Source organism: Mchenga conophoros, linkage group LG7 (genome assembly GCF_057382185.1).
Source record: "Mchenga conophoros isolate Kocher_MC1m ecotype Shallow Benthic linkage group LG7, M_conophoros_male_GT1.1, whole genome shotgun sequence".
In the NCBI taxonomy this organism is placed as follows: Eukaryota; Metazoa; Chordata; class Actinopteri; order Cichliformes; family Cichlidae; genus Mchenga; species Mchenga conophoros.
The window spans coordinates 22,160,954-22,188,469 of record NC_140532.1 but is presented as its reverse complement, the minus strand read 5'-3'; the positions used below and the strand labels follow the sequence as shown (position 1 = coordinate 22,188,469).

The window sequence follows — 27,516 nt, the reverse complement described above, 5'->3', positions numbered from 1 at the left end:
TTAGAAAGCTAGGGTTGTTTTTTTAAATTTCTTTTTAACAATATTAATGTGGCCTAGTTGTTACTTTTAGGACACATAAAATAGGCGAAATTAAACTTAAAGTGGAGGAAAGGAGTTATGTGGAAGCTAAACTGAAACCCCCAAAGGAAATCTGGGCAGTTAAGAGGTGCAATGAAGGGATTACAATCAAAAAATGTTGGATATTATCACATTTATTACAACATGCGAGGCTGATACCCCGTCAACGCCCTGGTCTTTTAACTCTGGACACTCCCATTAGATCACTGAAGTCTGCAAAACAGATGCTCATAGTTTTCACGGTGTCCAAGTTAAAACATGGTGAAGATCAGGCCTTTGCAGTAGTAAATCACGATCACATCCCAACCTTTTTAAAACCCGTTTTTGTTCTCTGTGCTTTAAACCAGGAAGTCTTCTGATTGCTTTTACATGTTTATTCGTGTTTTATTTTAAAATCGATGACTTCACTTGAGTTGACCCAACTTTCCAAATGTATTTTCCATTTAATATGAAAACAGTTTCTCTATACTTACACACAGAGATATTCTCTTTTATAATAAAGGCTTTTGAGCATTGGATTTAGCAGTTTGGCTCACTTGCAAAGGCAAACTAGGCTGCATGCACTAGCATTAGTTTGGCACTCTTGTGTTGACGCATCAGAGTCGGTAGAAAAAGTTATGACGTGCTGCGGCGGCGGTGTCTCCATTGCAGGACGATCTCATTGGTTCATCGGTGATGAGGTCTTTGCTCGAGATGCCTCAGCTCGTGACGTTGGCGCGCGCTCCCCCTGACTGGTTGGCTGGTAGGACGGTCCGGTGAGCAGAGACAGAGGATGAGGAGTAAGTGAAGCGAAGACACGTTCAGCGGACAACTGCTTTTCTGTGAGTGAGATTTGGATTATTTTTGTATTTTATAACTGGTCCCATGAACATTATCTTTTATTCAGGTGGTAAAACAGAAGGCTTTACTTATAAAGGTGACATAGCCGGTTTCAGAGCTGAAACCTTTTAATGTTTTCGTGAAGATAAAAGAAGGCTTATAGTTTTCTGTTACTCAGGAAAGTTTAAGCTAATACGATGAGAGATTTGTCGGCATTTGTCTAACGACCGAGCTGTTAGGGAAAGTTTCTTCCGTCTCTTCAGTCTGTGCATTTGCTTTATTTGACGCCAAGAAATGTGAAAGGATCAATGAGAGTACTTTTACACAAATTCATTGAAAGTGTTTCGCAGACAGTTTTTTTTCTACGCGAATAATCAAACTTTCCTAATAAATCTTATTTATTTATTCTGACTTGCGTTTTAACCGATAGTGTGTAACTTTCTCAAGCACAGACACATATAGATCGTTCGAGAGCGTTTAATCTGTGGCGCTCAGCTTAATTGTGATAGTCCTGTTGGGTATTTTCGACAGCTTTTAAGCTGAAGGAGCTGAATGAGCTTTGCTGCAGCCATGCTCAGTCTACCGCGCCCCCTTCTGGTCACCTGCGTGTATCTCCTGCTGCTGCCGGGCTGTCAGGGCAGGATCCTCGGCTACACCAATGGTTTTCACTACCAGGACATCAGCAACGGGAATGGACACGGAGAGAGTAGGTTGTCCGTGTGTTTGTGTGGACATGATTAACACATTCTGTGGTACATGCATCAACACACAGCTGGTCGGAACTAATTAGGATGTGGGAAAGCAGCTGTAATTTATGAATTTACAGGCAGTCATCCAGGGCTAACAAAACAAATACTGTTAGTAGTGAGCGATGTGTGTTTGTGTTACATGTAACATGTGTTTTTGGGATATTCTTTTATCTTCTTTTCTCCACATTTCGGTAAACACATCCATGTTTCTGTAACTCTAAACAGACTTTACAGACTTGAGTATCGTCTAATCAGATTTGCATTGTTACTATGAAACTCAAAATAATTTGGCAAATGGTAAACATGCATGCCGACTGTGCACTGATTATCATAGTTTTTATCTGTAAAATACAGGCTAATAATATAAACCATTTGGGTGAAGGCACAATTGACCTTCATAGACTTCATACAGGAGGACAACGGGGGAAGGTACAAGTTTATTTTGCTGTGATGGTGGTAAATTTCGATAAAAACCTTCCATTTAGACTGGCTCTGTTTGCTTTAATTCGGCCTTTTAACATGTTGTCTTTCTTCTGACTTTTCTAGTTTATTTTAATGGGATTCGTCTCCACGTGGAATCCCCTCAGTCTTCAGTGTCAGCCACTAGGGGGAGCACTGTCACCCTTCCGTGTCACTATCACTATGAGCCTGAACTGACTATACCACGCAAGACCCGTGTCAAATGGTCCTGGTTGCCTGCCAACACCATGACTCCACAAGTTTCTGCTGATGCCTTCTTCAAGGAGACTGAGGTTATGGTTGCCATGGGAAGCCGCCACCGCAGCTACGGCAGCTTCCGTGGCCGCGTGCGCCTGCGACGCTCAGCGCCAGGGGACATGTCTCTAGTAATCAATGAGCTACAGGTCAACGACACAGGAAGATATCGCTGTGAAGTGATTGATGGCCTGGAGGATGACAGTGTGACGGTGGATCTGGAGCTACGGGGTAAGATTTTTGTTTTTGAGTTTGGGCCTCAACGTGAGTCAGGTTGGATTAATTATTGTGGGGGCCACAAAAAATGCTGTGGACTTTTGGTTCCAAGAGCAAGAGGGAGCTGAACTCAATAAAATCATAAATCAATCAAATCAATCATCTGTGTTAGAATGGAGACCTCTCTATGGTTTCACCCTACCGTATAGCTGGATTAGGCTCTACGCTTCCAAATAATAATGGTACTTCTAATAGCAAAAAAGTAAATTATTATTTGTTTCCTAAATTATGAATTGATTTTATATTTGAAAACATTTCCATAGGACCATATAAAATGTACAAAATAAGTGAAATGAAGCCCAAGTCTTATATGCTGAATGAGCAATTTTCAATAAATGGGTTTAAAATCTGAGCCCAGTATCAAGTTCTGTTTGATCTCCAACAGTACATATTGCAAAACAAATATTTAATTAATCACATTACCATAGAATAGCAGATTATGCATATTATTTTAGGGCCTTCAACAGCCCTGAGTACCAGAGACATCATAGTATTTGAAATCATCAAATAGATTAACAATAACAGTATCTAGTTTCATCTAGTATCTAGTATCAGATTGGACTTGCAGTTTTGTTATTTTTATGCAGACAAAGTTTGTGATAAACGTTAACTTGTTAAACAAAGTGAAAGCTTAAGAGAGGATTCACTGTAAAAGGACAATGAATAAGTGGATTTATTTTTCATAGCAGCTTTATAGGCTATAAGGTGCTCTTGTTTGTAGATGTATTTTAAGAATATAATAATGTATTTTGGTGACCCTACATTTCCCGTGAAACTTGTGGTATAGCTGTGTGCATGTTGGACTCCACAAGACCTGTCCTTTGTCACATTGTCAAGGCACAGTCATGCTGCGGAGGGTGTCTTGTCTCAGGATCTTAGTTCTACTTTTTATAGATGATATGATTTTTTTTTTTTAGCATAATCAAATGATAGGCTCCAGCTTGAGCTGTGTGTGAAGCGGCTGGGGGGAGAAATAGCACTTCCACATCTGAGGCCAGGGTGAAATATGCCCACTCTGTGTTGTTGATGACTGCTGTGGGGGACTACTACCCTACTTGGAGGTGTTTTCATGTGAAATGGCACTTTATAAATGGGAGTAAAATGTAACCTATTTCCATCCAACAATCTTCTTTTTTTTAAATTTGCAAAACAAAAATGAAAAATGCTGACTTTATTTTTTTACCAGTCATAAATGAAAAAAAAGAGGATTTTCTGAACTCTACATTTCAGAATATACTTAAGATTTGACATGAGCATTATTTGAGTTGTATTTTGGGGTTTTCTGATCATGTTAAATTAAAAAAGAAATGTACTCATTGAGAAACTGTTGTAATACATTGTTCCTTCACATACAGGTGTGGTGTTTCCTTACTACTCTCAGAAAGGACGCTACCATTATAACTTCTTCAGGGCCCAAAAAGAGTGCCAGGATCAGGATGCTACTTTGGCTACATTTGAGCAGCTCTTTACAGCATGGGAGGAGGGGCTAGACTGGTGTAATGCTGGCTGGTTGGCTGATGGCACAGTGCAGTATCCAATCACAATCCCACGTGATGGTTGTGGGGGCAAGAACTTGGCTCCTGGTCTACGGAGCTATGGACAACGAGACCGTGTCCTTCACCGATATGACGCTTTCTGCTTCGCTGCGTCTGTTAAGGGTGAGTATGAGCATGTTTGAGTTCATTTTTTTACATCTAAAAATTCCAGGTCATTACAGTTTCTTCAATGATTATTCTCTTCTGGATAGGGACAGTTTACTTCTTAGAGAACACAACCAAGCTCAACTTCACTGAAGCAATCCAGGCTTGTTCCAGTGATGGAAGTCAGATTGCCAAAGTGGGCCAGCTGTATGCTGCATGGAAACTGATGGGATTGGACCACTGTGATGCAGGCTGGTTGGCTGATGGAAGTGTCCGTTATCCTATCACAAAGGCCCGGGCTAACTGTGGTCCATCACAACCAGGTGTGCGTAGTTTTGGGTTCCCCCCTCAGTACCTGAAATTCGGTGTCTACTGTTATCGGTCGATGCTCTGTTTTAACGCGGGACAAATTAAACCATACTAATAGTGAAGCAGGTTAAAGCTCTGCTTGAGAGGTTAGCATTAGATATAGCCTGGATGCAAATTAGCAGTTAGCCAGTTTATTCCTCTCTGAGCTATTTTAAAGTAATGGAATTTGGTTTATCTCTCTCCATCTCAAATAGACCAATGACACAATTGACTATGAAGCAACTGTTAAACTAACTGTGGACATCAGTCTTGCCGACATGTCATTGTTAAACATGTAAATCCAAAATCATGGGTGTTATTATGTTGCTGCAAGAGCATTCACTCTTTGTTCCATCACTCTTTTTCCTTCACACCTGTCACTATCCATTTGACAGTTGTTCCTGTTTGGTACACAACAGATGCTGATATGTCTGTGGTCACAGCTGGGTTTCCAGTTTATCTCAGAGGTGTTAGTTGGGGTTATCATCACTGTCTCAAGGCTCACCCATTGTGCTAGGTATTGCCAAAGTCCCAGCACTGGGACTTTGGCAATACCTAGCACAAAAAAGTAGATGTGTACATATATCATTAGAGTTGGAGGCACCATTTATTTGACCTGCAGAGAGTAAGTTTGACCATAAACTCAGCCTGACACCAAACAACATGAAAGTACCCAGACAAGCAAATGTTCATATACTGTTTGCCGCTAAGTGCAACATGTCTCAATCACAGCAAAATCTTGCAGTAAAATGCACAAGGCCATTGTTTATTCCTGCAATTAAATGATTTGTGCTGTCAGTTTCCATCTCTGCTAATTTAACTTTAAACTTTCTGCAGCTATTTTGAAATTTGGTTGAAGGTTTTTGACATTGATCCACCACTAATACTGATTCATTTGATGACTCATTTCAAGCTCAGGGAAGGTGTACAGACTCAGAAAAGTCCTCTTCCCATCCAAAGTATTTCACTGGTGTCCAATCATAGCTTTCGTTTATATTTCTCAACCATATAATTCAGAAGTTTGCACTGACCCTTTAACCAAAACAATACAAAGATTAAAAAAATAATCAGTTGTAATAGCTTTATACCACAACCACAGGCTTTTGTGGAGCATCTTAATGGTTAAGGGAGTAGATTTTATTTCCCTCTAAGATCTTTCCAGCTGGTCCGCAGTTTTCTGTCTTACATTTGAACATTTTATACAAATATAATGTGTTTCTTTTTATTTTTAAAGGCTGATTAAGAATTGTGTTCTCTGTTGGAGGAGGAAGTTCTGGTTCTCGGTATTACACTACCCTATTTATGTTCATTGTCAAAGAATATTTACATACAAACATACCTTTTTTGTTTTCATTATGTCTGTGCATTTGTACTACTTTCTACAAACTAATAAAAATACTGCTGTGAATACACTTTCATTTGAGTAACATTTTTTTTTATGTGGGTGGTGTTACTTAAACAAATTCCTTTAAATCCTGCTGTTAAAAAACCTACGTTAACATTTTCAATTGTTTAACTACATCAGCGACTTCAACACCAGTGATGGGTGATTTTTCCACTTCCTCCCCAGACTATGCTTACAGTAAAGAAGGCATGGTACTGAGGATCTCCTAAAGGTGTTCTTCCTAACTATATTCTCGGTCGAAGTCAGGAGTGTCCCATCTCCACTGTCAACGGTGTATGTAGAATACCACTTCCCCTGATGGTAGGACCTCAGTAACCATGCTCAGGCAGGGTACACTGGACCCTTGATTTGTTCCACTCACCCGGATTTGCTGAACCACTCTTTGTTTGGCCCCACCGCCAGGGAGACATGGGAGACCGTATCAGGGGCAAGTTGGCCATAGCTCATGAAATCTTGCACAAAACCCTCCACCGTGATGCGGTGTTGATTCACGCAGGGGTATACAAAATAGAAAAAGAGTGTCAGAAGCTGAACATATAGGATAGTGTGAAGCAGCTCATAGGTCTTTGACTCACAGATTACCTTTACACATACTCATATCATCATTTGAAACTTTGGCTTTATTTATTATGAGCATCTAGTGCTGTAAAGGAATATACAGAAGGGGAAATAAGTTTGCTCACTTCTAAAGAAATGAACATTCTCTCATTTTTATGGTAGTTTCATTTTAAGAGAGAGAGATAGACAATCAAGAAAAAACACAAAATATATAAAAGTTATAAATTTATTTGCATGTCATTAAGAGAAAAAGGTATTTGATCCCCAATGGAAAACTCGACTTAGTACTTGGTGCAGAAACCCTTGATGGCAACTGCTGGAAGTAGGAAGACGTTTTTTATAGGTGTTCACCAGGTTTGCATACGTATCATAGATTTTCTGTAAGATTGAGGCCGAGTGTCTGGTGACTATGCCACTCCATGACCTTAACTTGTCCTTCTTTAACCACTTCTTTGTTGGCAGTATGTTTTGGTTCATTTTCATGCTGGAAGACGCATCCATCTTTAGACCTCTGAAGGAAGGAGGTTCTCGGCCAAGATTTTACAGTATGTGGTCCCAACTTTGGCTCCTGAATGTGATGAAGTCGTCCTGTACTATTAGCAGAAAAACAGCCACAAAGGATAATGTTTCCACCTCTGTGCTTGACTGAGGGGATGGTGTTCTTTGGATCATACTCAGCATTTTTCTGTGGACAGTTGTGCTTTATCTATACTTGATGATTTATTTATTGTGATGTGAGACACAGCCAATAGGTGGGAGACTGAACTCTGTCTGGATTGTAAGGTTCAAATACTTATTTCACTCAGTGACATGTGAATAAATGTATTAACTTTTATGTAACACATTTTTTTTCTGGATTTTTGAGTAAGTATTTTATCTTTCTTTATTAAATTGTAACTACCATAAAAATCTGATTAAATTTTTTTCATTGTAATTGAGCAAATCAATGACGCAATCTTACAAATTCAGCAGGGGACCAAGTAATCATTTCCCCCATTTCATATATATGTGTATATATATATATATATATATATATATATATCGGGGGTGGTCCCCGATTACCACGGGGACCACCGTTACCTTCACCCTCCACATCCTCTCGAGCTCTTCTCTGAGCCCTTTTTTGCCGTCATTGTGAATGTTGGGTATCGAAGAATCCATAGGTCCCTCATCCTATTCATGTAGCCCCTTCCGGCGGGGTTACTTGCGTAGTAGCATTCCAACAACGCCCATCGATGCCTTCTTGTTCCAGTAGCCCACTTTTCGTCAGGGTGTCCTGGTTCCTCAACACCTGATGCGGACCTTGTTGATCCGGGCGACATCCGAGCCGGCATGCCTTCATATTTATCTGTGTCGCTCATGTCTGCGGTAGGCTTGCTTCGATAGGCAGGAATCGAACTTGTGATCCTCTGTTCCAAAGGCGTGTAGTCTAACCACTACGCTATCCAGCTGCTGTATATATATATATATGTGTGTATATATATGTGTGTGTATATATATATGTCTATCTATCAAAAAATACGGAAAGTGTGAAAGGCAATGAGTGGTTCTTAGTTATGTTTCAATATTTTGGATATCCTTTAATATTGTGTGATTTGCAACTCTGAAACACCTTCTATGATTTGTTCATTGAATTTCCTGTTTGTTGTAGATTGCAAACAACCACTAAGAAGTCTGCTCACTAGGTACTGATTCAGTTTCACTTTACTCTTCAAACGGGAGAGTTGAAATAGGTTCCTGAGCCGTACAAAACAGGCACCTTATGTAAAGCTAACATGCGCCACTCTGTCTGGGCACTATGTGCTTTTAGATGAGTGGAGTCAAACATGTCGCTACGCCCTCCTGCATGTGGGTGGGAACAGACGTTCTAGTGACTATGCTGCCACTGGATTTTAGAAACACATCCTATTTACCTGAGTGGACACATACAGATTTCATGCCTGCACAGGTTGGAACATACACCTCAGATCACTGCACACATATGTGTCGTGTAACCACGAAGGCAGACTCACCACACGGATGTGTATACATGCCTGAAATATACACACAGCTACACTGCCTGGTAGAAATACACAGAGCAGATCTGTTTGCTGTGACTACAGTGATGAAGGTAGCTGCTGTAGTGGCCGATGAAGGAGCTATTTATCGTGTGCTTTTTTTCACAGTGTATTTCCACAGGAAGGTAAAAACAAACTGTATGCCAGGTTGTGCCTCTGGCTCCAGAGACTTTACCTCAAATTCGACCGCTTAAGGGAAAGATGCTTCCATAAAAACGACCAAAAGAAAAAAAAAAATTTTCAAACAGAAAATGTTGATGACTCTTGAATCGTTAAGAATAGGACAAAAATTCCAGGAGACAGATGATTCCAAGTTTTATTCAGTACAGCACATTACGGTATACTGTATGTTCACATCAGAAGTTGGGATCTGAACAGTTACAGCAGAATTTACATCTATGTGATCATTTTGCTTTATTTCTTAAGATATTTTAGTTGTTGGAAGAACCAGTAGTTCACAAACACTGAAACAGACTCACTCTTCAGGTTGAGCTTTGCACATATTATGTACAGTACTGCAGTACAGAGGGAGCATCAATGGATTTCATTCATATAATTGAATGTTATTAAAAAAAAACTAAAAATGTGTAAGCGTTTGCTTTGTGAGTTCCATGATCTACTTTTGTATGCCTGTCCATGAGCGACTAAGAGGTTTCAGTGTTTGTGAGCTGGTCTGTAAAAGGTCACATATGCACTAAAATAACTGCAATGTCTCAGAGGTGAAGCAAATCTTGACCTTCACAGGTCATGGTCAACATTTCAGAATCGTTTCATCCACCCCAAAACGAACCCTACATGTCATTATTTTTCCTAATTTCTGCTGCTTCTAATTTATTCTTTTTAAGAATGTCTGTCGATAATACCCTGTTACTTGACACACAGCCAGAAACCTCCACAAAATAAACAAACCAAAGAAAAAAAACCCAGCCTGTTTCTTCCTCTGTACTGGTGGCTGTCAAACGCCCATGTGTTTGGTGATGCATATGTGTAACTTTCCAGTTAACTAACTAACAACCTGACAAAAAAGTAGATGATGAATAAATCAAAACAATTAAACTGCGTGCGCGTTGTAAGTTATGACAGATCCTGCTGTTCAGAGAATTCTGCTGAGAATATTTACAGTAAGAAATATATTTTAAAAAAACACAACAGAAGTTAAGGACTGCCTTTAAGAAATCTACCCAACTTTAAAGACAATGAGAGCATCTTTTCCACCAGCAGATGGCAGGTCACACTGTTGTTGAGGTGACTTTTTTTTTCTTTTTTTTTTTAAATTTAAGGCGCACTGGATTCAAATGATAAGCAAAGAAATGAGCAAAAACTTCCAAAGTGCATGAGTGCCTGCTGTTTCAGTCCAGGATTGTTGCACTTCAATCATGAACTTTCTCGTTACCAAATACAACAGCACATTCATTTCAGTATATCTGAAGCTGTGGTGATGTGTTAGCACTGAGGAGGTTGTGACAAAATCATTTAAGGCTTGAAAGATGATTTCAAATTATGGCAGCACTGGATGGATGACAAACTATAGTCAAACTGAATTTAAACTAAAATGAAAGAATGTTTTTTTTTATTGTTTATTGTTTTTGTTTGTTTGTTTTGATTTTAAAATGTTTTTAAAAAATATTAGTGTGGAAAAAATGAGACAAGAGTTAGCTGGTGTGATAATCCTGACTTTTTTTGGGGGGGGGGGGGGGGGTGGAACCTTTGTTGGCTTCTAAAGAAGGTGTTTTCCGGTTTGAGAACCACAGGTCTACAGGATTAAAGAATTGAGTTCTTTTGTACCAATGTGTTGCCAAGACTTTACTTATATTTAAGAAAAAAAAATTCTAATTTTCAAAGCCTCCTCAATTCAGATGAAATGACTTTACTGCATTCTGAACAGCTGTCACAACCAGATGATTTAATCATCACTCTGCTGGTATATGTAGATTGAAAGAAAAAAAAAGGTTTGTTTCAGTTCTCAGAATCACTCAGATTCGGTCTTTAGATCCAAAGACAAAAAAAGAAAGAAAAAGGAAAGAAACACAGATCTTGGAAAACACTTACCCTATACTAGCAATGAATCTGACTTCAGAGAGTCAACCACATGTACTGGGCTGTTTTGGACTTCACATGTTACTCTTCAGCCTCTCTTGACTGACGGACAGTTTCATCTGACTGACCTTGTCTGCAGTGCTGGCAGCACATTGCAGAAAATATTTTGCGTTAAGATTTTTTTTTAAAATACCGGATAATAGCTATAAATTAAATGTTATAAATACAAAGAAAAGTGCCTTAAGAAGTTGACGAGTGACTGTTAAAGACCCAAAACATCAGTTAGTTACACTATCAGTCTAAATGTGCTTCAGTTGGTGGATATCCATGGTAGGGGAGGGCATGTTATCTTTTTGGTCAGGCATTTGCATTGGTGTCCATGCTTCTTTACACGAGGGGTCCTTTGTGGCTCTCTGTTGTATGTCCTTTCAGTGCTGCTCAGGGCAGTTTCTGCTCCCACGGGGTGCTCACTCCTTTACTTCTTCTCCTGAGGGATCTTTTGTTTAGCCTGTTATGGCTGGCACCAGCTGAGCAGAAGAAAAGGTACACATGCTCATCATATAAATGTGAGCTGCCAGAAGACTTTAAGAATTATCGTGCAGTCAGTGGTGTGGTTAAGGAATGCATTTCAGAAAATCTTTATCGGTGTAATGGTAGAGTGTCAGTGTTACTGGAGGTACACTTTTTGTGCACAAAACATTACTCCTGCCTCACTCGAGATATACATTCTCTGTTTGCCTTGGTTTTGCATTCCTAGTTAAAACACTAGGAACACCCAGAGCTAGAGGTTTAATTCAGTTTGATTCCATATCTCATTCCATGCATCTGTAAACATGATAGCTCAAAAAGTTTTGAATGAATTTGTTGGTAGGGGTGTAGAGTGGGGTCATGTTAACAATATGTTAAAATTTGTCTTACGTCCAACAAGGTTTTCAAGGTCAGTTTAGTGTTTTTTTTTTGGTTGAAATGGACAATCAGCCCTGTAACTTACAAACTATGATTCTTACAAGGGTGGTGTGTATTGTCTACATTTAGAAAGTACTGCATAAAGATTTAAAATACAGATTTCAGGCTATGCTTCATGCAAGAGATTAATTAATATCTTGGCACAGATGCATATTAGATTTTGAAGCCGGCTTTAAAAAACAGTCACTTCCCATAAATCCACATGTTCAAATGCAACCATTAATCCAAAAATAAACTTGCTAACACCCTGATACAAAAGCGATTTTGGTGACTGCAGCTAATTAGCAACTCACACTTTTAAACTTTGTTTAGTGTAAGGGCTGTCACGGCACAAATTCCAATTGTAGTAACTGACCTTGGTCTTTCCACAGTGATTGCACTGTTGGGGAATTATAGTTACACATAACTAACTAATAATATGTTTTTCTGTGTAGCTGTACAATTTAAGTATTGAAAGTTGTCAAAATTAAGTATTTTATTACTGGATACAGTAACTAACTAGCAGGCATGTGTGTTAGTCTGATGCACCCATAGTCTGGGATTGCAATTTTCTAACTAAACTTGCCATCGCTTGCTTTTTATTTAGACTTCAAACATTTTTTTTGTGGTCTTTTAATTATTTTGTATAATTATATGTTTCAAGAAAAACAAGTGACTCTGGCCTATCCTTAAGAGCTGCATCACTTCCATTATCACTTTGCTGCCATAGCCAGAGCAGCTTCCTGAAACGGTGCCATAACTATTTAACACACAACTACAAACTCAGCCAGATCCAGAGAACTGTAAAGGTTCCTTGTTCAAGTGTCTTCAATCAGGGGTCTTACAAAAAACTAATTTTAATTTTATTATAATGCATTGTTTTATGATGTTTAGGCCTTTGTCTTTTTTATGTTAGTCTGCCAGGTTTGTTTTTCTTTTTGTGACTGTAAGGCCCAACTCTTTTAGGTTCAAGTTAGAAACGAATGATAAATCACCTTCTGTACATTCCACTTGCGGCTCTGTCCATTGTCCGTCATCCATACAGCGTATGACAGGCAGGTGGCGCTGTTTGTAGCCTGCGTCACACTGGTAGCGGACTATAGAGTTGACAGGGCTGCGTGGCGTGATGTTGCCCATCGGCTGGGCATGTTCCACCTCAGGGGGAGGGCCACACATGACTGACAGAGATAAATAAACAATGAAAACAAAAACAATATTTCAATGAGCTGACAATTTAAAATAAAGTCTGGTGTTATCATAGTGTAATCGAGGCTCCTGGTTCACTCTAAAACATGGCTAACATGACTGATTACGGATGACAATCGAGAACAGTTCTTGTATACACAATTGGTTCCCAGTAGTCTAATTCCTTGGAATCGCTTGCGTGCCTGCCTACAGATCCCGCTTATTGAGTCCACTTGCACTTGCAGTCAGCTCATTTGATTTTGTGTGCCTGAGGTAGTGGTGCAGTCTCCAACGTGGATACTTTTATTTTTATTGCACAAAATGACAAGAGTGAGATGGTAAAGTGGAGACTGCTTTCAGGACAGAAACAACTGCATTATGCTGCTAACACAACTTCAGCTTTTCATATTCGCTTTGTTGTGTCAGTTTTGTGTTTGTATCTAAATGCTAAGAAAAAGATTGTGTGTGTGTCCTCATTGGAGTAGAGATTTGTGCTGGTGTGTTGGACCATAGCCTCAGCTTTATATTGTTAAATGGTAATTGTGAGACAGTGTGTTTCGGGTCATTTTACGGAGAAACGTATGAGGAATTGCTTTCTCCTTGGACTCCTGCATTATTTTTAAGAAAAAGTTATATCAATAATGGAATCAGATTCACTAAATACTTATCAATTCCCATCCCCATCAAGAGTTTTGTGCTTGCAATGTTTTTCAGTTATGATTTCTGTGCTATGATTGGCCGAAATAAAGCTACCTCACTGACATTACCTCTAAAAACAGAAAGCTAAACGTTTTAGTAATCGAGATGTTTAATCAAGTAAACTGACCGGGTCCAGTCTTGCAGGTGAAGGGAAGGTAGTAGTTGCAGGGCACGTCATTCCACTGTCCACCCTCATGCCAGATCATAACCACACAATCTTCTCCAGAGTCAAAGTAGTTATCTGGTTGGTTGGGCCTCCAGTTCTCAAAGGTCTAAAAGGATTACAGAACAATATTTTGCCAATACAAAACTTTAAAATTAAGTAAAAAGTAAGAATTCTCTAACTATACAAAATCTTCATAAAATTCATAAAAAAAAAATATATGATTGAGAAAGATCAGGTTTGTCCAGAAGGTGCTATGGCTTCCTGAGTACACAACTGAATCTCTAACCAAACTCACCAGGGGACTCCCGTCTGTCCAGTGGAACACATTCTGCATATCTTTGTCACTGAGTCCAATCCACTGGTATTCCTCACCGTTAGCTGTTGGGAAGTGACAACGTCAATTTAGCCTTTCAAACAAATATGACTTAACCTTCCCATGTTTTATGTCGATAGCCCTTTGATGTGACGTGATGCAGTGGTTTACCACTTTTGGCTCACAGCAAATACAGTCCTGTGAAAACGTATTTGGATACTTGATATTTATATCACAAATGCACTTGAGCATCAGGGCACAAATTAAATTATTTGTACTGTTTCTTTACTTCTTACTTGCTCTGCAGCACTTTGTTCTACTATACTTCAATGTGCTATGCAAATAAATTAACTTGACTTGATTTCAGGATTTTCTGGTAGACAGCAGAATTAATCAATAATGACAATCGTTCAGGTGATTGCAAATAAGTAAATAAGTCATGAAAGAATAAAGTTACGTTGAAACCAAGCACACCATTGTTTTTCTTGTGACATTACCAATAAGTTTGATGTGTCACATGGCCCTCTTCCTATTGAAAAAACAAAAGTTGTATCCAAGATGGCCGCCTTCTAAATGGCCACCATGGTCACCACCCATCTTGAGGAGTTTGCGCCCTCACATATACTAATGTGCCACAAACAGGACTTTAATATCACCAACCATTCCCATGTTATTACGGTGTATCCATATAAATGGCCCACCCTGTATAATGTCGAAGGCTGGTCACTCATCTTTCCAACAGTTACTTACAGATGAGAAACTGCTGCTCCTCCTGGGAGCTGATGCTGACCAGGTGGGCATTGAGTTCCTGACAGTGTTTCTCAGCTTCAGCCCAAGTGTCTCTCCCTGTAAAGTGCCGGTAACAGCTGCCCATAAACTTCACCCAGTCATCGGGACAGTCCTGCACAGCTACACACATTTGGACAAAAATCTTAAAAACAAATAAACAAATATACGTCTCACTAAAGATATCTGGCTTCTTCAACTTTTTCAGTTTTGCGTGCTGTTGTTCAGTGACTCAGATCCTAAGCTCCATGGGTTTGGATCACTGGTGTCTACATAAGTTTATAGCGAGGAACAATAGGCATTCATTTTAACATGAGTGATTATGCAGTCACTTTGCTTGATAAATAAGGTTCTTTCCCAAAATGTTGGCTATGTCAACAGACAAAAAGAACATACCTTTCTTCACTTCTGGCTCCTCCACAACAGCAGGAGTGACTAAAGACACAGATGGTACCGTGGTTGGGCTGATGTAGGGTGTGCTCCCCTCCTGGACTTTTTCCTCATGTCCCGATTGATCATAAGCTGAATAAATCTGCAGTTCCTCCAAATTCAGAGTGGTGCCACTTCCTGATGGCTGCAAGATTTGATCTAAAATTCTGTTCCCTGAACCACTTCCTTGCCCACTTATCTCCACCACACCCCTGCCCTGCTCAGGATGTTGTGCCAGTGTTGGTAGAGTCATTTCTACCATTTCATCATCTGTTAAGTAGATAACATCATCGTGATGCTGCAAAGAGTGTCCAGAGGCAGAGCCACTGCCAGAAAAACCAGATGGAAAACCACTGGAAAAGCCACTGTGAAACCCTGATCCAATGGGATATCCAGACAACTCTTTCTCCAGAGATGGTAGGACCGTCAAGTCAATGCGACCTGAAAACTCTTGGGAACCTGATGCAGACATACCTCCTGACCCAGATGCACTTGATTCCAAGATATCAAATCCTGCTCGGCCTAGTTCCTGCTCGGTGGCCTTTTGCTGGGTTTGTAAAACTTCCACCATCTTTCCATCTAACATGATTATTATGGAGTTTCCGCTGCTGCCACTGGTGTCCCCACTTCCACTGGGAAAATCTGATCCAGATGTAATAAAACCAGAGTATTCTTTGTCAAACCCCTCCCCAGATCCAGATACCGTGCCAGTTTCTCCAGATGCACTACCAAGATCTCCAGATGCACTTCCAGGATCTCCAGATGGACTACCAGGATCTCCAGAGGCACTTCCAAGATCTCCAGATGCACTTCCAAGATCTCCAGATGCACTTCCAAGATCTCCAGATGCACTACCCAGATATCCAGATGCACTACCAAGATCTCCAGATGCACTACCAAGATCTCCAGACGCACTACCCAGATATCCAGATGCACTACCCAGATATCCAGATGCACTACCCAGATCTCCAGATGCACTACCAGGTTCTCCAGATGTGAAGATGTCAACACTTCCCCTTTCTGCCTCCTGTTGTTCTCCAGAGGTAGACTGGTCTCCAGAGAAGACATCACTGTCTCCGCTAAACTTGACTTCCACATCTGACCCAGATCCATCACCGCTGGAGGTGGAGGTGCCAGACTCTCCAGAGAAATCTCCATTGGCTGAATGTTCAGCTGAACCAGAGCCCGAAAAATCAACTGGTACCGGAATGGTTTTGACTGTGGGGAATCGTAAGAATCCAGACAAGAATCCAAGAATTAGTTTATTATAGCTTAGTGAGAAAAGTTACCTGTTGTGTTTAGTTTGACAAAACCTATTGTATTACTTTCTAATAAGAAATATTTTATATAAGGCTTATACTCTAATGGCTTTAGAAGTGATTACTAGACAATTTAGTAACACATATATGTGACATTCAAGAAAAAAAACCCTAATATATTAATTGTTTGTATTTAAAAAACTCAAATAAGTATCTCAAACTCTTCACGACTTTAAAAGTGAGTCCTGGTATTAAATTATTACATCAAAATTTTGACACAAGACATTAATAGGTAGAATTAAACATTAAGTCAGTTGATTTAATTGATTGACAAAGTTGTTTATGGCTGTCTTACCTGTAGGAATAACTTTTTGAGGTGTGATGATGGTCTCATTGACAAAGTCAATATCAGTAATGTTTGTACTGGTTTCAGTTTCATTGTAGTCTACAGTAGTTGCAACTAAAAGCAAACAAAATAAGGTTTAAAATCAGAAATTTTTACCTGCATTCACAGTAGAAAGCAAGGCCATATTACATTTATTTTTGTGAGTTTTTGTTTTGTTTACCAAACATTACAACTGTAATAATAAGCCAAGAAAAGAGCAGGGATTTTAAAGTGCTATTTGCATGCATGTGTCTTACCAGTGCTATCAGTGATAGCTATTGTCTTGTTGATAACATCCTCAGTCACTGTGGTCAAATTTACACTGGTTTCATTGTTAACATAAACAACGGGAACTTCAGCTGAAAGAAACAAATTGCAGTGAGCAGATGAAGTTTTCTGGGATGGTTAAAACATGCAGATAAAACGTTGTATCAGTATCATTATAATAAAAATGTAAAACATCAAATATCAACATTGCAGACTATACAACAAGATCACATCTATATTGTTTCACGTGTTTACCTCTTTATCAATTATGTTTTACTTTTCCAATCTTTAAGGTATCCATCAACAACTGATCCCTACCTTAATTGATTCAAACCATGTATCTCTTACTTTTAAATAACTTCCCAGTGTATAATAGCACACGTCAAGATTCACAGTGGCAATGTTCAGGGTTTATTGCCAACTCAACATCTGATTAACAATGCATCTTTCTATTCAAACGAGCCTCAGTGAAATCTGTCTTTCCATGCAATAAAAAAGATTCTTCACCCTCAATAAACATGAAGCAATCATTCTGAGAAAAAATGCAACTGAAATATATAAAATCAATGGTTTATTTACGAAAATAATGAAATTAATGCTTTTTTTTTGCACATAAATGAATCCACACTTAACCCATTCCTACCTCTAAAACAGTAGGCATCATATTGCAAGTCCTCACTGGGGAAGCCTGTCTGGTTGGGGTAGGTGTAGATGGTGTGGACTCCCACCTGGTTGCCTCCACAGTGAGACCTGGGGGTTGTGATAGGGAAGCGGACACTGCGGTCCATTAACCAGCCGGGACTGCACTGGTCAAGTCCTTGATTCCAGGCAGCATAGAGCTCCCCAGGAGTGGCCAGGGTGGCGTTAAGTTTCTCACAGTGATGCACAGCCTCCTCATAAGTGAATCTGCCATAGTCAGTGGTGAAGAAGACCACACCTAACAGAAAGTACAAACAGGCAGAAGTGGTTAAACAGTCTGTTAGAAAGATGTTACAGTTTTGTTTAGAGTGTTGTAGAGGACACAGAAGTGGAAGTTTGATGTCCTCAGAGTGATTAAAGCTCCTCACCTGTCAAACGTTCAACATAGCAGTATACATCATAGAGTTCAGTGGCTGGTCTCAGGCCATAGGATCTGACTCCTTTGAGGTCTAGAAGGTTACCAGCACAGTTTTCTCTGGGTGACACAATTGGATACCTGAGGAAGAAAGAGAGTGTAAGTGCAGTTTAATAAGGACATGGTTTGCTGTACAATAAAAATTATGATATGAAATATTTTTTTATTTCTTTTGATGTCACTATGAGGGCTGCAATCCAGAGTTCAAAGTAAAACATTTCAAACTAAAACTCACTGTACTGTATGACAAAGATAATGTATATTTTGATATATATCTATGCTACATGTCTCACCGGACAGTTTGGTCGCTTAACCAGCCGGCGTCACATTGATGTAGACCTTTCTCAAAGGCTGCCTGCAGCTGCTGAGGACTGGCAATGACTGCCCCAATGTTCTGGCAAGCCTGCTGAGCCTTCAAAAACGTTAGAGTATACCGACCGGTAATGGGTCGATAGTGGAACACCACACCTGGGACAAGATTACAGGATTACAGTGGCAACCTCACTTTTTTGTACTTGTATTGTAGTCCTCTGAAATTTCCTATTAAAATGTAGGGAAAAATGTTCCAGAGGATTCTGTTATTGATTATAACGTGTAAGTGCGTACCAGTCGGAGCCATAGGGGCATCTACATCTGTCATACTTGGAGGTATAGGTAGTGGAGGCAGAGTAACTACTTCCCCAGTTTTGGACTCTTCTTTTTCAGATGAAGGGATGATGCCCGGCACCTGAGCAGGAGGCGCCACGGTAACAATGTATGGGAATGGAGTGGTCTGCCCAGGCACGGCATCTTTGTCTTCATCGGCTAAGGAAATAAAATTGCATTACTGACAAATTATTATAGCCTTAGTAGTCAGCACATCTAGACATTTACACATCCAGTTAGAAAAACACCTCACATATTTATTAAATTTATAAGAGCAATATAGTCAAGTAAAAGAATAAGGGCAGGGAAATACTGATGTTCTCATAATTTGCATTTAAATAAGCAAGCAGTGCTCTGTATTTGGAACTGTGTCTAAAACATAAAGGAGCTATTATAGAAGTATTTAAACATAAAATTTTGACAAAATTAGAATGAGCAGTGCCATTTTAAGTGCTAGTGATCACAACCTAAAGCAAGAGATGTGAAACCTGTTTCAAACCTAGGTATTAGGGTCTCTTTGCTGTTAGTGAATAGATTTAAACACCATAACTCTAAGGAAACCAATATAAAAGTAGCTTGATTGGCCACCTCTGCAAGTTCAACCCAAGAGCATACCACTTGATGGAAAGGTCTGTCTCCAAGTACCCAAAATATAATAATGGGATGTGCCTTTGACTTTCACATCTACTGACAGCGATAATACAAATGTGACCTGTTTTAGAGGCAAAGTTATTGAATTCCAAAAATAACTCAACAGCTAAAGAAAAAAAACAAAAAAAACAAAAATCATCCATGACCAGGCCTCTTGGAATTATGGGCTCTAGAGATTTGAATCAGACGTAGGGTTGTTTGGCCACAGTACAGGTTGATATGCTTGGAGCAGACCACAGACACCATTCAATGAAAAGAACATGATACCAGCGTAGGGTACTAGAGTTCCTAGAGTACTTGCCTTGGAAGCAAATGGCATCATGGCGATCGTCTGGATAGGGGTACCCAGTCTGGTTGGGGAACAGGTAGACGGTTCTCACTCCCAGGAGGCCCCCTCCGCACTGAGGCCTGGCGATGTTGATAGGGTATCGTACACTCCTGTCTGCCAGCCAGCCAGCATTACACACGTCCATACCATTCTTCCAGGCGAGGTAAAGCTCTCCTGTGGTGGCAAGTCTGGCACCAAGTTTAGCACACTGATCTTTTGCCTCGTAAAAGCTAAACTTCTCTACAGACATAGAGTAGAAGACTCTGCCTGGAAGCAAGGAGGGTAGAAGAAGAGAGGAAAGCACAGTGATGTGAACGGATGCAGTTATTTATGCTATGAGGTTTTCTGTGAATCATGGGGAGCTTTGAAAACTTGCCCTTGTTTGCTTAGCCTACCTGGCATCTTTTCAGCAAAACAATACACGTCATAGGTCTCGTTGACGTCTCTCACCCCATAGGTCCTGACACCAGGAAGTTCTCTCTTGTCTCCGTAGCAGGGTTCTCGTGGATGATGGATGGGGTACCTTGAGGAAAGAAAAGAAATAACTGAGAAACGTATTGCAGGTAAATATTCTAAGTGGTTTTGTCCCCAGCAAAGTAGACACTTTTTAAATTTAACTATCCATCCACATATTTCCTGCTTTCAGTTTTAAACTAAAAGACATTTGTGGTAGGTAAACTGGTGATTCTAAATTGACCGTAGTCATTCATGCCAAAACCTGTGTTGTTGAACTATAGAGCTGCCTGAGGCTAATTCCACCTCAAAGCAGCAAATCTTACAACATGTTCTGCTTTATCATCTCTGATTTGGATAAAAATGTTAAAGTCCAATATTTGAACATTTATGATGACTGCTATGGAATTTTACCTCCACATACAAAATACTTTTCTCGATTTCATTGCCTTATTTGCACATTGAAATCTTAGGCAATGGTTCAACATGACTTCTTCTGAAGCTGTTAAGGATAAAAGCATTAAACCTCTTACTGGACTTTTCTAACATCAAAGTGAATCAGGATTTATAATTTTGGACAGGTACAGAGACAGAATCTTATCATGGACCTGCTCTATTTGTACTCTTGTACTCTCTCTGCATTGAGTGCTTGGCTATTCTTCAATCTTCTGCAACTGTGATAAGTATTTTCAACATTTGATGGTTAAAAAGGGTAAACACTACCTGACCGTCTGATCAGAAAGCCATCCAGCATCACACTGGTGGAATCCATCATCATATGCAGCCTGCAGTTGGGCTAGGGTAGCAATGGTGGCACTGTTCTGGATACAGGCTGCCTTGGCCTTCTCAAATGTCAAGGTGTAACGCGTGGAGATGGCACGGTAGTGGAACACAATACCTATGAGACACATAAAGTTAGCAGAGGGCAGTTCTCAGATAAAAACAAAGTGTATTGTTGGCAACTTTCACTTTGAGTGAAACAGGCACAAACAATGATTGGTTACTGCTTTACACCCTTTTAAAGTGAACAAAGCTGTTAGTGGTTTCGTATCGTACCCTGAACTTGCATTTCCACAGTATCGTAGTTGTGCTCGATGCCATGTGTCACCTCACAGCGGTAGATGCCAGAATCTTTGGACCTAAGCTCTGTCATTTCCAGGGTGGCATCAGTGGGAAACAGCGGATAGTTAGCCAACATCGCTCTGTCCAAATAATCTTGCTTGACCTCAACTTTGCCCTGCGATGCCACTAAGATGGTGTCGACTTTGTCCTTGGTGATGTAGGTCCATTTAATGCGGTGGGAGAGTGTAGCGACGGTCAGGGCTCCAGTGTCATTGAGGCTCTTATCCAAGAAGTAACATGGCACCTCCACCTTTCCCCCCAGGAGAGGACGAAGAGGCATCTCCACAGGGATGCTGACATGTAATGTGCTTTCAACATCTGGGATAAAGATAGGCACAATTGTTCGAGGTGCAATTTAATATACTGTGCAGAGATGCAGTCAGGTCAAAAAATCTGGGACCACAATAAACATCTGTTAAATTTCATGCAAAGTGTGAAATAGTAAGACAGATGAAGCAACAAGAGACATTTCAAAACATAAGACAACACAGACCACGAATCAATATTAACCAATTTGTGGCACTGACAAGGTTGAAACCTCACGAGAGCGTAGAGCTGGGCGATAGAACGATAACGATATGTATCGCGATATAACTTTTACTCGATAGAGAAATTAAGCTATCGCGATAGACCTCGCTGCTCTTGTCCTCTTAAAAAAAAAAAAAAGGTCAGCCAATCCAAATTAAGTAGCGCAGAGCCGAACCAATCACAGCCGCAGCGTCACGTCGCGTGACTTGTTACGTACAGCACAAGTGCCAAGCCGCACGTGTGTTTGTTTGGGAAGCAGCCAGCGGGTAATGGAGCCAGCGCCTAATGGAGGAAATGGGTGTGCCGACTAGAAAAATCAACCGAGCGTGACCTTAAGAGAAAACAGATGATGGTTTCAATGCCGGAGAGATTGTCGAACGGAAGAGCCAAAGAAGTTCCGTAGTGTGAAGGTATTTCGGCTATTTCAAGTCTGACAAAAAACAGAGTAGCGTGCACTGTAAATGTGCCGAAAACAAGTCTGGAAATACTGGTGCATGCGTCACACTGTGCGCCACGTTATTGTTTCGGTGAAATGAATTTCTACAATACTGTTACTGTTAATTCTACTCTCTGCAGTGTTTAAATGCTTACATATACACACAGTTACTGTCCCTCCACACATACGACTCTGTTCTGCTTCTATGCCCCAGCTTTGTTTACTTTTTCCCACCGAGGCTTCTAGACTTCTGATTGGCCAACATTTCTGCACGGTTAGGAATCTAGCGCCACCTGCTGCTTTGGCATGTTCATAGCAGCGTTTTCCTTCATTTCTGCCTTTATGTGTGGACTTTGGAACGCCAGGACTGCCATAATGAATTAATTAAATACACCATTAAATAATTAATTAAATGTGTCAATAATTAATTAAAATTGGAATTAATTAATTAAATAAATAGTTATGACACATGTAATTAATTAATTATTGACACATTTAATTAATTATTTATGTAATTTCCATTTTAATTAATTATTGACACAATTAATTAATTATTGACACATTTAATTAATTATTTATGTATTTCACATTTTAATTAATTATTGACACATTTAATTAATTATTGACACATTTAATTAATTATTTAATGATATATTTATTTATTTCATTTTGGCAGTCTTGGTTCCTGGCTCTCATCATGAAATAATTTTATCTGTCAGCCTCACCCATCAAACTCAGGGGGCGGGGTTAACGCTGCCCATGCAGCTTCTCTAACATTTGATTGGTTGCCGTGCAAAGTAAGTCAAAACAGGTCGATCCTAGATAATCGATTGCTTGTGTAGACTTGGGGCAGCCAGTTATCCCAGAATGCAGATCAAATCACAGGCAGCAATGGTGGTGGTGTAGTTTTAAAATACCCCGTTTTTCTGTCACCAGCTACACTTTTAACAGTGTTTTAGCCGCGAATGTCGCGCCGTATGTCTGGTCAGGTTGTCAACATAGAACATGTTTGCAAAAGTGCTCAGATGTTTTCAGAGATTTCACTAGCTCTGCTAACAGTTAGCATGCAGAGCGCACCGAGGGGGTACATTAACCGGTTTGTTTACATATTCCACTCTCCGTGTTCCACATGTTGCATTCGCAGATTCTCATTTTCACCGAACGATCGTCTCTTTCCGCCTGGTCTTGTGTCTCTGTGCTTCTGTAACATAAAGAACGAGCTGACATTTTTCTCACGAAACCAGCGATCAGCTCAGCAGACCCTCAGTTTACCTGCATGCATCCTCCTCCTCATCTGTCAGCTGTTTAACACCTGCTGCTAATTCAAGAAACACGCCTAGTTACCTGGTGATAGTCACAGTTTAACTGGGCAGCCGGTGCTCGATATAACGCAATGTCAGCGCATTTTTCTGCACAAGATAAGTAAATATAGTATTTTCCCCGAGCGCAGAGCTGCTGGAGCTCGTTTCCTTACAGAGCACTTTATAGGCGAGCCAGCTTTATCAGCGGTTGATGTCCAATCACCAGCACACAGCTTTCAAACCTCAGCTGAGTTTTAGCTCTCAGTGGTTAAACGCTGGACTTCATTCACTCAGGTTCTGTCTGTCGGGTCACGTTTACTTCGCTGTTTTATTTACAACTGAGCAAATCGGTTTGGCTGAGGTTAAAGTTACGTTTCATAACTGCATAGTTTCACAGACGTTTAATGGTTCACTGGCACATGTGTTAGACTGAACTATCATCTAAATATCATCTGTTTTTTAATAGTTATTCAACTGTATTCTAAGCACCAGCTGTCTGTTAGAATGTGATTTTTTTTCTCTCTCTGTTGGCAGACGTATAAAAATGCGCAGGAAAATCTGACGTGCATGGCAAACTTCACCGACGATATTTAGGGAGGAATAAACACACATCAAACATAAATGAACCATTTGCCTGTCTCCATAATTGAGAGCATTTTCTCTTCTTATGTCAACACTCTCGCTCTCTCTCTCTCTCTCTCTTTTTTTTTTTTTTCTTTTTTTTTTTTTTGCTTTTTCGGTCATGTTATGTTTACCTGTCAAAGGCTTGTTACAAACTATGAAACACATTGTGCAGACTTCTGGATGTTAGAAGAAAACGAATACTGCTCATGAATGAGACTAAAGGCAGGAAGGTGTCCTTTAAAACTAAACATGTTAATAGGACCTCCCTATTTATATCATAGTTTATGATATAGCACGTGTATTTCAGTAATAGCCTGCTGAGGCCACTATACGTGCTGGCCTCATATCAAATGTGAAGGCAGACTGAGTCTATGTTTGACGTTTGTTTATATCTAATCTTCCTTTTCAAACATTTAAACAGCAGCGAGTCTGCAGCTGAGGGAATACAAACTCAAATTGTCGGAACAGGTTTGCTCGTTTCTTGGATTCATTTGGTGATTTATTAAATGTATAACTGTGTGGTGGGGCGTGGTCTGCGGTGCCGTGCAGGGAGGGCGGACGCACCTGCACGGCATCCTTAATCACGCCCGCCTAGTTAAAAAACACGGGGACTGAGGGGTTTGGGGGTGTTGTGGTGTGGTGAGATGTAAATAAAGATGACTCTGAACGTTGCTCCGTGGTCCCGCCGTGTCTTATTCACGCCACAAACTGTTATTCTAATCTGCTGCTGAGTCTCTTACACTTTTCTTTATGCTGTATATTTTCACGTCTCTGGAATAGTTGGAAGTTAGATAGTCAGCTGGGAAACTTTGTGTTAACTCATGGAGCTGAGGATATCGTGGATATGCTGACCTCGCTGCGTGGTGTACAGAGCGAGGTCAGCATGATTAATATTCACAATAAAAATATTAGCCGAACATCATGAAGTCTGTATGTGTTTCATAGTGTCGAACAACCTTTGTACAGTTAAAGCCAGCAGTTACTACATGACGGAAACACCAACGTTATCTCTTTTATGTGTTTATACACAGGTCACGCTGATTACTGAACAAAAACCCAAAGATCAGATGTTAAACAGATTTATTTGCTCTCTCTCCTCCTTAAACATGTTTTTAATGTTAGTTATAATTCAGAATTGGCGACTGAAACACGTAGGACACATAAGAACATCAGGAAATAAAACACCGATAAATATAACCTCAGTAAAAGAAGTCAGCGGGGGTTACTACAGCTGTGTACCGGGGCCTGCGCTTTGTCGGTGGGATTGCTTGCGAGGCGAGCGGGTCTATCCCACGCTTTGTCGTGAGACTGGGCAGACATCTCCGAAATCATCGAAACACTTTTGCAAAGAGGCTGTATCTTGACAAACCGACCAGACACATGAAGATTAAACCACTACATTCTCGGCTAAAAAAATATTAAAACGGTATTTGGTGACACACAAACAGGGTTTTTCAAAGCTCAGTTCTGTTAGCTTCCACATGCCGGTTGTTGTGTGCTAGAAACAATGGCCACCAGGCCAAAGCAATGGTTTTGACTCGATCAGCGTTAACCCCGCCCCCTGAGTTTGATGGGTGAGGCTGACAGATAAAATTATTTCATGATGAGAGCCAGGCGTCAGGACTGCTAAAATGAAATAAATAAATATATCATTAAATAATTAATTAAATGTGTCAATAATTAATTAATTAAATGTGTCAATAATTAATTAAAACGTGAAATACATAAATAATTAATTAAATATGTCAATAATTAATTAATTAAATGTGTCAATAATTAATTAAAACGTGAAATACATAAATAATTAATTAAATGTGTCAATAATTAATTAATTACATATATCATAATTATTTATTTAATTAATTAATTCCAATTTTAATTAATTATTGCCACATTTAATTAATTATTTAATGGTGTATTTAATTAATTCATTATGGCAGTCCTGGCGTTCCATAGTGGACGGGATTATTTTTTAAAACGAAAACGGAAAATCTCTGTTTTCAAAAATACCCGTGTACGTGTGGACGTAGCCTCAGTCTCTGACTGGAAGCGCTAATTCGTCATTCGGCTTTTGTCAGACTAAAGTAACTGTTAAAACTGTTTGAAAAGCTCAGCTATACAACAAGGAGAGATTGAGAATTTCCTTTTAGTTCTCAGTTTATTTGATATTGACAAAAGTTAGTCAGTTTTGTCTGTTCTTCTGTAAAACAAACTAAGATTTATTTTTAGAATTAATATTTTGTTTCTAAGTGGAATTGACAATTTAGTCTGTTTCGTTTGTTCTATTTTGAAACTTAAACGCTTTAGCGGCTGCCTTTTGTGTAGTTTGCAATATTTGCCTTTATTTATCTGAAAAAGTCTCATGTTCCTTAAGTACATCTACCCTGTTGAACTTATTATGGGAAATAAATATTTAAATAAAAACAAGCTGCTGATTATTTCACATTTTACTTGTGAGCAACGGCACATTTAAATCTTACAAATATAGTTATTTGGCTTATATCGTGATAGATATCGTTATCGACTGAAATGAAAAAAACATATCGTGATATGTCAGGGGTTTGACATTTGTTCAAACACAGATAAGAGAAATGAGACAACTGCAGACCGACTCAGAAAGTATTAGAAGACGTGCGCACGGGTGAATGCCTCTGAGAAGACACACACACCGAGTGCAGGCTTGCTTGCTTTATTTATAGTGAAAGTAAGTTACACAGTACTTCCTCTTTTAACTGAAAAGGGAGAGGTCAGGCATTATCTCAGCTTATCTGACCTTGCACACATACACTGAAAATAACAATGCAGAAGTATATCATGCTTATCTGACATCACACACTGAGGTAAGGAATGCATTATGTTCTCTTTAACAATAAGCTTGGTTATGTGAAAATATATGAACACACAAAATATAAGGCACACTTGATTATATTGTATTATAGAGATTTGGTTATAATGTATAATGTAGAAAATCTCTTAACATGATATGAAAAAATCTCATATCGCCCAGCTCTACGAGAGCGTAATAATGATACTGCTTATTAAGGACCAGTGGGGAAAGGGGGTGAAGTGTCATCACAAATAGGTAAAGGTATCAGGAATCTAAAACAAAACTGAAGGTCTCTGTACCTTCCTCCTTGCTCATTATGTTAACCTGTAGTGTCATTGGAATGTTATGGTTGTGCTGCAAAGGTGATATGTG

The 27,516-nt window shown here is 39.6% G+C and overlaps 2 protein-coding genes across 4 annotated transcripts in view; one reads left to right on the top strand and one right to left on the bottom strand.

Moving 5' to 3' along the window:
* Positions 1 to 775: 775 nt before the first annotated feature.
* hapln3 (hyaluronan and proteoglycan link protein 3) lies at positions 776 to 6,036 on the top strand. The gene is made up of 5 exons (XM_085282899.1): positions 776 to 899; positions 1,429 to 1,603; positions 2,193 to 2,591; positions 3,992 to 4,294; positions 4,384 to 6,036. Exons 2-5 carry the CDS (start codon positions 1,450 to 1,452, stop codon positions 4,698 to 4,700), a joined length of 1,173 nt encoding a protein of 390 aa, XP_085139025.1. The 5' UTR covers positions 776 to 899; positions 1,429 to 1,449; the 3' UTR covers positions 4,701 to 6,036.
* A 3,015-nt stretch (positions 6,037 to 9,051) lies between these two features.
* acanb (aggrecan b) overlaps positions 9,052 to 27,516 on the bottom strand; it is a 49,047-nt gene continuing 30,582 nt past the window's right edge. For all 3 annotated transcript variants that reach the window (XM_085282898.1, XM_085282896.1, XM_085282897.1), the window contains exons 3-18: positions 21,363 to 21,746; positions 21,030 to 21,204; positions 20,249 to 20,376; positions 19,827 to 20,120; positions 18,836 to 19,033; positions 18,523 to 18,697; positions 18,183 to 18,310; positions 17,759 to 18,052; positions 17,106 to 17,207; positions 16,819 to 16,923; positions 15,172 to 16,422; positions 14,740 to 14,898; positions 13,972 to 14,054; positions 13,638 to 13,782; positions 12,622 to 12,804; positions 9,052 to 11,208 (exon numbers count right to left, since the gene is read on the bottom strand). In XM_085282898.1, coding sequence (XP_085139024.1) covers positions 11,120 to 11,208; positions 12,622 to 12,804; positions 13,638 to 13,782; positions 13,972 to 14,054; positions 14,740 to 14,898; positions 15,172 to 16,422; positions 16,819 to 16,923; positions 17,106 to 17,207; positions 17,759 to 18,052; positions 18,183 to 18,310; positions 18,523 to 18,697; positions 18,836 to 19,033; positions 19,827 to 20,120; positions 20,249 to 20,376; positions 21,030 to 21,204; positions 21,363 to 21,746 — 3,893 coding nt within the window. In that variant the 3' untranslated portion in view covers positions 9,052 to 11,119. The remainder of the gene's footprint in view (positions 11,209 to 12,621; positions 12,805 to 13,637; positions 13,783 to 13,971; positions 14,055 to 14,739; positions 14,899 to 15,171; positions 16,423 to 16,818; positions 16,924 to 17,105; positions 17,208 to 17,758; positions 18,053 to 18,182; positions 18,311 to 18,522; positions 18,698 to 18,835; positions 19,034 to 19,826; positions 20,121 to 20,248; positions 20,377 to 21,029; positions 21,205 to 21,362; positions 21,747 to 27,516) is intronic.

Coding starts and splice junctions, on each gene's coding strand:
- hapln3 (XM_085282899.1), top strand. CDS start 1,450: ATGAGCTTTGCTGCAGCCATGCTCAGTCTACCGCGCCCCCTTCTGGTC. Junction 1,604..2,192: donor CGGGAATGGACACGGAGAGA/GTAGGTTGTCCG, acceptor TGACTTTTCTAG/TTTATTTTAATGGGATTCGT. Junction 2,592..3,991: donor GGTGGATCTGGAGCTACGGG/GTAAGATTTTTG, acceptor CTTCACATACAG/GTGTGGTGTTTCCTTACTAC.